The sequence below is a fragment of the Oryza glaberrima genome, chromosome 12 (assembly GCF_000147395.1).
Source record: "Oryza glaberrima chromosome 12, OglaRS2, whole genome shotgun sequence".
Classification (NCBI taxonomy): domain Eukaryota; kingdom Viridiplantae; phylum Streptophyta; class Magnoliopsida; order Poales; family Poaceae; genus Oryza; species Oryza glaberrima.
In genome coordinates, this window is record NC_068337.1 from 17,575,839 (window position 1) to 17,589,268 (window position 13,430).

Sequence of the window (13,430 nt, forward strand, 5' to 3'; positions counted from 1 at the left end):
CTGCATTCTTCATCAACTATAGAGAAAATGACATAATGGGCTAATCAAAGAGCAGCAGAATCAGATGAAAGAACACAAAATCAGATGGGATCACATACGAGAAGGCACTTAAGGCTGAGAGTAGCAGTAAATTCGGTGTTAATGTGTAATCTAAATGGGCATAATGCCTGAAATTGTCAATAACAAATGTCGCTCTTTTATATTGCAGCAAGGTATGAGCGAAGTGCTTATTTGTGTCGAGTGATTCTTCCATATCATGCAGTAGTCACTCAACAATGTGAGAAGGTAATACATGAGTAATTTTTTTAAAGGCATTTCTGCTAGCAGAGTAAATTGTTTGGAGAGATATTTTTTTCTACAAACATAGATGACCCGTGATAAGTGCAGATTTGCAATGAAATCGACTTCAGATATTCTATATGAACTTGGCGAACACTTGCTGAAAGCAAAAGGGTGGTTTGTGAAATTGTTCTTAAGACTACATAAACATTCTACGAAAATATTTACATACATATCCCAAAGAAAATAAAACTTAGAAATGCAAGCATACACAGAGCAGAGGATGCCCCCCAATTGTTTCATCAGAAAAATCAGAACCCGCTGCTTTTCTCATATGCCACCCTTGTTGCAAGCAACTTTCTGGCAACCTCTTGCATGTTAGGCCGTTCCTTTGGTAATTGATGTGTGCAAGCAAGGCCAATCTCTAGCATTGATTGAATACAGCCGTGAACTCTCCAGTTGCAGTCACTTTGGGTTTCCTTGTTTAAGTTGTCCAAATCTTCTTGCAGACACTCATCAATGATACTTGTTATTTTATTCGGGTAGTTCATCTGCACAAAACTGATAATGCTAAGCCCTTCCATGAAAATGGCATTAGTGGGCCTCTTCCCGGTGAGCATCTCTAGAAGCAGAACACCGAAGCTATACACATCACCTGCAGTAGATATGTGGCCACCGGTTGCGTATTCTGGAAAAATACAGAATATTCAGCTTATGTGGAATTGAAACCATGCTAAGTTTGATTTCAAAGATTGTATATGAGTGTGAGGTGCAAACCTGGAGCAGCATAGCCAATTGTTCCTCTGAAGCCAACTGAGCTAGTTGAGCACCCTGCAGATACCGAGAGACAATCATTTCGGAGTTTCGCTAGACCAAAGTCGCCAATGTGAGCTCCCATATCATCATCCAGAAGGATGTTGCTAGGCTTCAAATCACAATGAACAACCGGTGGTTTTGTGCTGTGATGCAGATAGTCCAACGCATTTGCCATGTCAATAGCTATGTTTAGCCTCTGTGCCAGGATAATGTGGCCTGCCACATGCTCATTGCTTCTCTGTGAGTGTATGAGCTCATCTAAATTTCCCTTAGGCATGAACTCATAAACAATTGCTTTGAATTCATTTCCTCTGGGGTCTATGCTCAAGCAAGCAGTAAGTACACTGACAAGATTCCGATGTTTTATGCTTCTCAAAGTTTGACACTCGACAAGAAAAGAACGTTCTGCTCCTTGCATTTCAAGGTTGAAGACCTTCACGGCCACATCCATTTTTAGGTGACTGATGAAACCTCTGTACACAGAGCCATGTGCTCCTTTTCCAATCAAGTTAGATGGGGAGAAGTTATTGGTGGATTTAGCAAGATCCATGTATGAAACTTGTGGCAGATGCATACCAAGAACTGAAGGCACCATCAAAGATTTTCGTTCCAGTTTCTTCCTGCAGAAAAGGACCACGATGACGATCAGTGCCAAAACTAGCATTGGGGAAACTACAAGGATTACTGTTTTGAGGGAGCGAGGTAGTCTCCTCTTCCTGGAAGGTACAACAGGACATGGGGCCAAATGGAGCTCTGTAATCCCTCCACAAAGGTTCTGGTTTCCAGTCAATATGAGAGCACTGGCATTTGTGAAAACCCCATTTCTTGGCACTTCACCTTGTAAATGGTTGTAAGACAGATCTAAGATGTGAAGCATTTTGAGGCTACCAAGAAAATCTGGTACAGGTCCAGACAAGCTGTTATGAGAAAGATCCAGTAACTGTAAATTCTTCAGGTTTGCAAGGGATAAAGGAATTTTTCCATCAAGGAAGTTATTTCCCATTATAATAGTCTCAAAAGATTCACAGTTGCCCAGAGTCTCTGGTATTTCTCCAGCTATCTTGTTTGATGAGATGTCTATCTCAGAGAGTTGCTTAGCGTTTCCGATTTCTCGAGGTATTATTCCATTTAAGCTATTGTGCGACAAGTCGAAAGTAATTGCTGCCTGAAGGTTGAACATGCCTACTGGTATTCTGCCATTGAGTTGATTGTCACTAAAGTCCAAGAACTGTAAATGTTGAAGTTGTACAATAGTTGCTGGTATGGGCCCTTCAAATTTATTTGATGCGAGGGTCAAACTAAAAAGTCGAGAGAGGTTGCCGATCGATGATGGAATTGGCCCGACAAAACTATTTTTGCTAAGGAATAGTTTTTCCATGATTTTGAAGTTCCCTACCCAGTTGGTTATCAAGCCATCAAAATTATTGGAATCTAGTCCCAGACTTGTAAGGCCTTGAAGGTTCCCAATGCTAGAAGGAACAGAACCAGAGATTTTGTTGTTACCCAACAGGAGGTACTGTAGCTGGGAAGATAGGTTGCCGACAGAACTTGGTAGCTGCCCTGCTAGCTGGTTTTGGAATAGTGCAAGCACTTGGAGAGAGCTGCAGTTTGTCAACACATCCATAAACATCCAGCTTCGTCTGTCATCTGCTACCAGGTGATTAAATTCAAGATTCAACCACGTGAGTTTTCTTAGGCTTCCTAGAGTTGCCGGCACATGACCGGTGAAAGAATTGCTGGATAAATCGATATTCACAAGCTGGGAAGCATTGGAAAGCGAAGGAGGAATCGGCCCCGCGAACTGGTTGTAATCCAAGAATATTAGTTGCAAGTTGTGGAGAGTGGTGCCAAGATCAGATGGCAAGTATGGCATCCTCAACTGATTCCTTTCTAGGGACATCGCTTTTAGAGAGGAGAGATTGAAGATGCTTTGGGGAATTCCTTGTGAGATGTTGTTTGAACCTATGGCTAGCACAGTCAAGCGTGACAGTCGACCCAATTCACTCGGTATTCTTCCTTGGAGCTGATTTTCCGTGGTTATAAGCTCGCTCAAACTTGATATATTTCCTAGTGAGGGTGGGATCACTCCAGAAAGGTTATTCCGTGACAGATCTAAACTGCCGAGCTTCGACAAGGATGCAACCTCGGTTGGGATTTCTCCCACAAAATGGTTCATGCGCAAGTGTAGTTCCCTCAGGCTTGTGCAGTTGGCGAGCTCAGTGGGAATTCTTCCTTGCAGTGAGTTACTCTCAAAGGTGAGGATCTCGAGACGGCGCAAATGGCCGAGGGGAGGTATTTCGCCGGCAAAGCTATTGTACGACAAGTTGAGAACCGTAAGGAATGTCATGTTCCCGAGGGAGGGTGAGATGATGCCGACCAAACCTAGGTCAGAGACGTCCAGGACGGTGGCGCGGCGAGGATGTTTGGTGTTGTGACAGGAAACCCCTCTCCACTCACAGAAGTGACTGCTGCCATTCCAAGAGGCTAGGGCTCCATGAGGATCCACGGAGATACTCTTCTTGAAATCCAGTAAGGACATGTGATCTATCTCCTCTGCATATGCAATGGAGTAGGTGGCTCTGTCTCTGTGAGCTCCAGAAAGCAAAGCAGATATGATGAAGAAGTACAGCATTTCAGCAGTTGGCTTCATTTTGTAGTTGACCTCTGCAGCAATAAGTTGTCATGTTAAGAAGAAGTAACCAGGCAAGAAGTATGAGCAGGATGAATACAAAATTCTAATTTGTGGTAACTTCTAATTTAGGGAAATTTTCTTTCATTCATTTTTTTGTAACAATCACATTCAGTTCTTTGTTTTGATTGTTATAGATTGATGAAGAATAAGGTTAATGGAGCTTTAACAATTCATTACGACATTTTTTTTTTCCTGAAAGTGCTAGACTTTCAAGAAAAGTGAGACTCCACTGATGGATTTATCCAGGATCATGTGCATGCTGCATGAGACTTTGTTTGCTAAGACTCCACTTTTTGCCTTTTTGGTGCTCATCTCGTCTGCACAATTCAGTAGCAACCTAAACAGATTGCAACGCTAGGCAATAGCATGTTTTGACTAAATTTGACTAGCTTTCTTTCAATATGAAATCCTATGGAAGCTAGAAACTGTGGCGAATCAAGAATAGGCTCAATACATAAATCAAATTAATCACGGCGCACTCAGCCACTCACCGCAAGTGCTCCGCCGGCGTCGAGGTCGTCTTCGGTGAGGGAGCCGCCGGAGTTGGCGGTGGAGAACACACACTTGACTCCACACGACGATGGTCTTGTCTCGAATGATGGCCCCGCCACTTACCCTGTTGTTGCTAATTAATTACTCCCTCCGTACTCTGTTGACTTTTTAACCAACGTTTGACTACTCATCTTATTCAAAATTTTTATACAAATATAAAAATACTTATGTCATGCTTAAAGAACATTTGATGATAAATCAAGTCACAATAAAATAAATTATAATTACATAAATTTTTTGAATAAGACGAAAGGTCAAACGTTTGTTAAAAAGTCAACGGCGTCATATATTAAAATACGGAAGGAGTATTAATGTTCAATGAACTGGAGAAACCCAGCAAATGGATGATTAGATTATGCTTTTCGTGCCATTGCCAATTGAAACATATTGTAACCAAACCTATGGTCTCCGACTTTGATTAGGAGATAGTATCATATAGGGCTAAAGCCAATTGAAGATGGCGCCAAATGAACAGTCCAAAAGATATATAGGATCAGTTTTTGCTGCCAAGACCAGAGAAATAAAAAACAAGGAAAAAAAAAGAAGACTTGACGGTAGTCAACAAGGACAGTGACATTCTGCCTTATTGCACCTATAATTGATTTGTTCGATCATATCTATATCTGTAATGCTGACTTTGTTAGCCAGATTTCATTGGTCCACGTGGCAGATCTAGCATCCCAAATAAATCAAGGATTAATATCGAGAAGATAATCATCTTAAGAAACGAAAACTATGCCATTTCTCATGTGCTTGCAAGTTGGGTGTTGTTGGCTGTTGCTATGTTGGAGGCTTGCTCCTTATCTGCTGCCCTGCTTAGGTGCAGACTACATATAGAAGAGTGAAAAATCTCTGGAAAGAATTGTCTAGAATGAACGATATGCGCGAAAGGGCCTGTAGCCTAGTGGTTACAAGAGTCTCAGTAGCACCTGAGGTCCTGGGTTCGACTCCCCATGGAAGCGAATTTTCCAGGATTTAACGGCGTTGTGCTTTCAGTGGTAGGCGACGTACCCGTCGACAGCGAGGCGCGCCTGTGGTGACTTCGTCAATCTCTCCAGGATTTGCCGGTCCAGTCTTCGAAGATGCTCGTATGTTCATAGGGATGAGTGCGCGTGCGGTGTGAGTGTCTGGATTTGGAATCTGGAACGATCAATCAGAAGGAAGGATAGGGGATTTGAAATCTAGAATGATCGATAGGGGGGTTGAACTATTTTGAAGAATGGATCAGAATATAATTAATTGGCATACATGTGTATAGTTTATAGCATTAAATTCTATACATTTGCAATTTGTTATGTGGTAAAAAGAAAAAATATGCATCGTTTTAAAAAAAATAATAGACAACTCAAATATAACTTTTCTCACACATAAATAAACCCTAAGTTATATGGACAAAAGAAGGATTTTTTTTTCAAAAGAAATCCATAATATGTGATTTGCTACATTAAACTTGAACTTAAAAATTCACTGGAAATTTTATATGAATGTACAACTTCGTTTGAACTAGACCTGGTCAGGTTAAGAAGAAACAAGCCCAATTGGCAAACTTGTCTTTTTTTTAAAGTTTCTCTTTCTGTTTGAACCGAATATAATAAAACGGAATGGCTATTTATCAGTCGAATGATTTTTGAGGCCAAAATCATGCAGATTACTGACCTTGGGATTTGCTTCGCGATTCGTGCTCCGGCGACCTTAGCTCTTCTCCTCCAGCTCCGGCGACACCTTCTCCAACTCCGGCGACCCCGACGAAAGCAATGGAGTTAGGGTTTAGGGTCCCGGGTTGGGATGGGGGTGGGAGGGGGGTGGGGGAGGGGGAAGAGTGGGGGATCGCCGGGCTTAGAGGGATGGCGGCGGCCCGGCGGTGGGCGGTGGACAAGGGCGGGCGGCGAGGCGCCGGCGGCGGCGCCGAAGCCGCGGGGATGGAGGAGGGCGGTGGGCCGGTGTCGGCGGCGGGGGCAAATGGCGGATCCGGCGGTTCGTGGTTAGGAGGTGGCGGGTAGTGGTGGCGGATCCGGCGGCGGGGAGCCGCCGGAGACGGGGAAGACGGCGGGGCGGGGGAACTCACGCCGTCCGTTGGGAAGGGAGGAAGAGGGGGTAGGGGAGGAGGCCGGCCGGGGGGAGGGGAGGGGAGGGGAGGAGGGGGCTCGCCGGTGCCGTTGACCCCTTCCGGCCAGCCGGCGAGTCCGGGCGGCGGCGCGTGGGGCGGCGGCGGAGGCAGCCGCACGCGCAAGAGAAGGCGGCGGCGGCCTGGAATGACGAGGGGGAGGGAGAGGGGTTAGGGTTAGATATGCCAGCACGAATCTTAAAGCGATCCAATGGTCCAGAATTCGCATGATTTGTGAGGTGTTTTTCTGTCAAATGCCATGTAGACAGCCCCATAATAAAATAGACCAAATATCACATAACCCCATTTAGATGGGCCTTTGTAAAAAAAAATCCCATGTCTAAGCTATAAGTTTCAAAGTAACCTAGGCAAATGAACCAGGCTTCAAAATTCCCTATGTTTAGACACACCACACCAAATGGGCCTGCCAACATGGCCGGTGGCCCACTCTACAAGAAAAACCATTTTTCTAGATGATGGCATTTTTTTTCTAGGCGGGTAGGCCTTTCGGAGCTAAATGGCCGCCTGCGAAAATGACAACCGTGGGGTGAGGTCGTTATCCGCCTGCGAATATCTATTTTTGCAGGCGGACCACTCAAGAGGTCCGCCTACATAAAGGTTAAACATATTAAAAGCCGCACCTACCCACCAAAATCACTATGGGTGTGTTTGGTTCCCGGTCAAGGTTGGATGGGATATGGCGGTCCATATTTTGCTGGATATGGCGATCCAGTTTTTTGTTTGGTGGAGTGAATATGGCGATCCAGTTTTTTGTTTGGTTGTAGGGATGAAAGTGCATATGGTGATCCATTTTTTTGTTTGGTTGAAGGAGTGGGATGAATGAGTGGTTGCAATCACCCTTTCATTAGAGGTGGTAAGTATACCCCCCAAATTCTCACCCAAAAAATATCAATCTACTAAAAAAATCTAAATAGAAATAAAAAAAGCAGAAAGAAATAAAAGAGGAAGGAGAAAAACAAAAAAAAAAGAAAAAAAATGCCTTCTCGAAATCGCCGGCCACCCCTCGCCTTCTCGAAGTCATCACACTCTTAGCCCTCATCTCTCCCTCCCCTCTCCTCTCCCCTCACACCTCTCGCTCATCTCTCCCTCTCCTCTCCTGGAGCGGATCCGGTCGGCGGTGGCGACACGGAGAGTGGAGGAGGCGGCAGCGGCACGGAGGGTCGACACGGCAGAGGGGGGCGACGGCTACGGAGGTGGTAAGGAGGGGGGAGGGGGAAGGACAGCGATGGCTACCGGTGGTGGTGGCACGTAGGGTGGAGGCGGCGGCGTCTCCCCTCCCTCCTCCCAGATCTGGTGGAGGTGGTGGTGGAGGGCGGTGGTAGCGGTGACTCTAGACGGTGGCGACGCGGAGGGGGGAGGAGGCGGCGGTTCCCCTCCCTCCTCCTAGATCCGGTGGAGGCGGTGGCGGAGGGCGGCGGCAACGCGGAGGGTCGAGGCGGCGACAGGTCTAGGCGGTGCCGGGTTCCCTCCCTGGTGCGGCTCCAGGTGGCGCCAGCTCCCGGCGGCGGCTTCCCATCCTCCCAGATCTTGCAGGAGGGAGGCGGGAATGCGGCGGCGGCGCGGCCGGACATGGGTAGGGCGGGGGGAGGTTTGGTGGCAATTGTTTTTTGTTCGCCTAAACTTTTTTCACAGGCAGGTGGCTATGACGCCTGGGAAGATGGAGATGCCTACGAAAATCATCTATTTTCGTAGGCTTATGTATCTAGACGGGCCTTCCCTTCGCTTGGGAAAACGATTTTCCTAGTAGTGCCATTTGCAAGCACCACATGGGCTGCTTCCGTGGCTAGGGTGGTGTGGCTGCGAGGTGTGAGCGCGGGAAGCCTTTTAGGTGGGACGACACGCTTCCAAAGCCATTGAGCGGGATTGGGGGCGCCTCCTCGTCTCAACGCGGGAAGATGGAGAGGGGCGAGAGGGAGGCAGATGCAGGCAGAGACGCAAGTAGTGAAGGCGGAAATGTTGGTAGCAAGATTGCCAGTGATCAACGGTAAGTAATGAAGTCAAACCCATAGGCATTGTTGGAATTGGTGATTGGGTTGGATTAGGGTTGATGGAATTGGGACTCCTGTGTTCTGGTTTTTTGAATCACTAGTAATCTTGCACATGCAATGCACGTAGAAGCCAATATAAATTGTACAAAACATATTATTTACAACTAATTTAAACATGCCATCTTAGAAGTGAAGCATTTTTATGATTTTATAAATAATATTAATCATTTTAGTACATGTCATGATTATTAGACTTTGGATTGGATAACTTTAGTGGTAAATTTTGCATCCATGAATATTACATTTCACACAACCATTTATTTGTATGTGGTCTCTATTTTTTTTTTTCAAAACAAAGGCAAAAGCTTTGTCCTCTTTCATCGATAGAGAAGATAAACAACACCAACCCAACAAAGGGCGAACACCGAAACACCAATTCACTGTATAACACCTTGAGAACACTCCCAAACTGAACTACACTACAAAGCACCTGAAACAGCGGACAACAGAACACCTAGAGCAAATAACACAAAAAGCAAGAGACCTAGAAAAAAAACTAAAACATGATTCTAGGTCAGAGACCTAGAACAATAAACCGAGTGTCGTTAGCCCAAACAAGGCTACTGAAAACTCGACATAGTTTTCCATCAAAATCCTCCTTCAAGAGCTTAATGCATCATTGCATCTATCCATGGGGTCTTTATTTATCAGCAAGCAACTTCCAATACACCTTCAGCAAACAACGAATCTCTTTTTTCTATACACAATCCATCACATTTGAAACATTCCCTGTTACACATAATATGATGTGAGATTTTGACACCATTACACATATTCTCAGCAGCAGCATGTTGTCAGTTTATATCAATGCTGGGTTACCTAGCATATGTTCTCTTGCTATCATCTTAAAGCATTATTTTTTTTAATCCTTCTTAAAATCTACCTAATCAATTGGCATGAACTGTGACTCATAAAACTGATTCCGGTGTGTGTAATAATAGAAAATTTAAGGCTAGAAAACTCTGGAATGTGGCATAAAATTTATAACACGATAATTACTTGCTCATGAGTGGTTACCGATTTATATCGTCACTCCATAAATATGTTCTTCTGACATATATTCAAATTTATAACAGGAAAATTAATCACAAGAAAGAGGAAATTGTTAACTGCCAAATTGCGCTATACAAATTATACAGTGGCTTGAGGCATTTGTACACTAAAAATATTGATAGCAAACATAGCAAAATACTGAAAACATTAACCATTTACTTCTTGTATACCAGGGTACCAAGCCATAGAAAAGCTCAAGTTTTGGATCTAGCTAACCAAACCATCTATTATGATCTAACTTGTACAGTTCACACACATTTTGGGCACATGGAGCATCATTTTTCCTCCTAATCCTAATAAGGATATGGACTCGGCCTACCACAAAAAGCAAAAGTGTGGGCTGCATACTAATCTAATACATATTAAAAAAATCTAATTGACAGGCAACGTTTAGGTGTTATTAGTTTAGTAATTGTTTACATATCAAATGGCGACCACAAAGCAATGAAACAAGAACTCAAACACATTTCAGCTCTATTCTCATCATATAAGAAAATGTATGCTGCCAGTGAATGGATAAGATAACCACTCACCTTGATGGTCCCTCCTGTTGCTTTTGTAAAATTTTACAGACCATTAGATATACCAGATTCTGAAGGATGTCTTGATTCAACTCAGCAGCATCCTCTCTCGAGCAGCGAAAAAAACCTATAAATGTTATCTTTTTTTTTTTCAGCGAACAAAGTGACACATGGGACAATCTCAATAGAGTTTGAACATTAGTGCACTGATCTATTACTCCCCTTTACATGAATATACTTACTAAAGGGTAGCTAGCAGAGTATACATGTGAAAACCATTCAAACACTTCAAAGTACTCTACTTTCCCCTAGCTGCATTATAACCAATACCTGATGTTGTAGTGACACAGACATAGTCCACAATTAAATCCAAAACCAATTTCAGTACAGCAAAAGGATGAGATTATAATCAAGCCCAAACCATGGGTCAAAATAAACCAGATTGCAAATATTGAAAAAAAATGCAGTCTTTCTACTAAGCTGACTATGTTATCGTGCACGTGCAAGGCACGTTTTAGCAATATATTTAACAAACGAAGAAAAATCTATGCAATCTTTTTTATGGGCTTGCATTTACTATATTATTGCATCTGAGTATTTCTTTCCTCTCCCAAACATATATGTGTTACTTGAAAGAATCGATTGCTTTAGTAGCCAGTAGGTATGCACCTAAAATTGATAATATTAATTAGAACCAACTTGATTGTTTCATGTGGTAAATCCATACATCTCCATGACACCATCAGATCAAATATCATGCAATGAAAAGCCCTAAAAACAGAGTAATATTCATAAAACGGGGTATACTCCATTTAGCACACAAATAGATATATCATTGAGGGCAAACCTATTATCACAAAAGGAAGGATATTCATGCAGATGTTGAGTGCAGATGGTACCAGATTTGATTGACGACAGATCCATGCGTCTCTAATTAACCTACTACGTTGCAGCGAGAGAGCCCCTTTCTACTTTCCTTCTCCCGCTCCCGCCACTGCCGAAGACGTCGCTGCCCCGCTGTCCATTAGTTTTGGCACTTAAGTGCAGAATGTAATACAAAATACTTTTTTGATTCAGATAATCTGAAAAGCCAGCTTAGCTGCACATCTGATAAAAATTGTATTTCCCCGCACAAATAATGAACTTACTGTTGGGCCATTTTAATGGTGAAAGCGCAGACCACCTCGGCGCCAGCGTTGTGGCTGTCAACAACCATCCAGCATGTGCCTTATGGAATTGGAAGCAATGAGTCATTGAGATCAATTCAGTGCTGGAACAAAATTAGTTATCCTAAAAGGTTATAGGAACAAAACTATATGCAAAATGTATTACTTCTAGAAGCAACCAAATATACTCTTTGAAACAGAGTCTTGCCATTTTGCCAAAGAAATAGCCCCAGGGAGCAAAAGGTGTGTAGGTCGTTTGTAGCTTTCGTTGACCTTGCAACGATATGCACATAAACTTACAAATGGCATGATTAGTAGTTGCTTGATCTACGATAAAAAAAAAAGGCCAGAACGAATGGTTTGGATATGGTAATCAACAGATCATCTTGTATCAAAGCATATCAGTGCATCCATTATTGTATAGAGAAACTAAGAAATTACAGGAACAGGAGCTTCTGTTACCATTTTAGTATTTCATTGGCGCTCTGACCTTGCCATGTATCATTGATCTGCAATTCTACACACCAGATAAATTAGCGAGAGCAAGAGATATAAAATCCTGTTCTGCACAAAACAAACGGCAACATTTGACTCCGGTTCTGCACAAAAGTAGATACGGAATCCAAAACAAAACATACCATTACTTCTCAAGGTCGTCATATACCAAATCAAAAATTTTCTCACAATTACGGAGATAGATAAGTGATTTACCTGAGTAGACCTAAGCAACATGCTTATGTGAGTGGGAGCACAAACCTGACGACACCTTTATGCCAGGATGAAGCGACAACCCCGACGCTAATCCAGCGGCCGGTCATGAGCTCTCCATCTGCAACCTCGCGTGTTGCCGTTGCTGGATCGACCGTTCCCGCGAGTCTCCTATGCAGGATCTGCTCCGCCCCAGTGCTGCCCTGCCGGATCCGTGCGCCCGACCGCTTCATCGTCGTTGTGGTGAGGGCAGAGATGCAGTTCATAGGGGAGGAGGTGGAGACGCGTAGCAGGGCGTCGGTGGAGGCATGACTGCGTGGGAGGATGCCAAGGGGAGCGAGGCGTGTTGGGCAGCGGCTCCGGGGGGAGGCTCCACGGCGCCGGCGGTATCAAGATGCGGTGGAGTGCGGCAGCAATGCGCAGGAATCCCACCATGGGAAGAGGAGAGAGGAGGGGAGGACTCCGTCGTAGCCGCCGCCGCCGCGCTGGCGCATCCAGGGCCAGGTGGTGGCCGCCTCTGCCTCCGCTTCGCTAGGGTTCGCGGCGTGGGGAACAGAGGGGTGGTGGCCGGGATTGGGGAAGGTTTTTTCTCCGCGGTGGTGTTCGGCAACGGCGGGAGGTGTGGATCGAGGAGCACGTGACCTTTCGACCACAACTCTTTTCCAGATATATTCAAGTCGAGGTCGGGTTTTAGTTCATTTTCTAAAAGAAAAAAAATTCACGTGGCAGCTAGCTATGTTTCATATTGACTATATAGATCACTCAAATTAAATCAGTATATATTTGAGTTGGATAACGTATAGAACATAGATAGGAGAGAAACTGAGAGTAACTTAAGCACACCAATGGTTGAGATCGATGTTGCTGCCAATTATCAATAGCTAGAGATGATCAGATAACTAGACACATAATTGATCTGGATATAGCTAGTGTGACATCTGGAGTAGTGCACGTATAAGCTCTGTGCATTGGAATTGGAGGTATCAAGAAAACAAAGATAGCGAGGGTAGCAGTGCTATCGGAGGTATCCAGGCCACAAGGCGGGCAGGGAGCAGTGGAGAGGACCCCCACATGGCTCTCTCTCCCAGCCGCACCTCCATGAGCATCTCCTCCCCAAGCTGCATCGCAAATCGATGGCGGTGGGCCGAGCTTCTTCCACCTGCACGACAATGCGACTAAGCTGGGTGGAAGTAGTAGTGGGAAGACGGGCTGTTCGGCGCATCCCACCTTGTTGCTTCCCGGAACGTCCTGCTCGTCCTCGACCTCCGTGGTTGCAACCAGAATGGGTCTTCAGGCGGCGGGCGGACCTGCTTCCGCCGGCCTCATGACGGGCGGCGGGCGGCGCGGTCGACGGCGGGTGTCAGACGGCTGCGATGGAGCATGGTGGCGGGCTCCCCTGCGCTTCGAAGGAGGCGATGGCGGCTCCCTCACGTGGATCTGGCGGGTGGCGGCCGGCAACAATGAAGCATT

At 44.9% G+C, this 13,430-nt stretch overlaps 1 protein-coding gene and 1 long non-coding RNA gene across 6 annotated transcripts; both read right to left on the minus strand.

Annotated features, from left to right (window-relative positions):
• Nucleotides 1–388: 388 nt before the first annotated feature.
• On the minus strand, nt 389–4,357 carry LOC127757706 (receptor kinase-like protein Xa21). The gene is made up of 3 exons (XM_052283273.1): nt 4,279–4,357; nt 1,057–3,759; nt 389–967 (listed from the first exon to the last, which is right to left on the minus strand). Exons 2-3 carry the CDS (start codon nt 3,743–3,745, stop codon nt 591–593), a joined length of 3,066 nt encoding a protein of 1,021 aa, XP_052139233.1. The 5' UTR covers nt 3,746–3,759; nt 4,279–4,357; the 3' UTR covers nt 389–590.
• Nucleotides 4,358–9,131: 4,774 nt separating this feature from the next.
• On the minus strand, nt 9,132–12,609 carry LOC127757472 (uncharacterized). Of its 5 annotated transcripts, none has more exons than XR_008013458.1 (5): nt 11,964–12,609; nt 11,715–11,851; nt 11,235–11,313; nt 10,099–11,103; nt 9,132–9,241 (listed from the first exon to the last, which is right to left on the minus strand). It is a non-coding gene; the product is annotated as an uncharacterized LOC127757472 (long non-coding RNA). The 5 variants fall into 5 exon arrangements; XR_008013457.1 differs by having other exon boundaries at nt 10,099–10,226; nt 10,986–11,103; nt 11,715–12,608; XR_008013456.1 differs by having other exon boundaries at nt 10,099–10,213; nt 10,986–11,103; nt 11,715–12,606.
• Between the last annotated feature and the right edge of the window lie 821 nt (nt 12,610–13,430).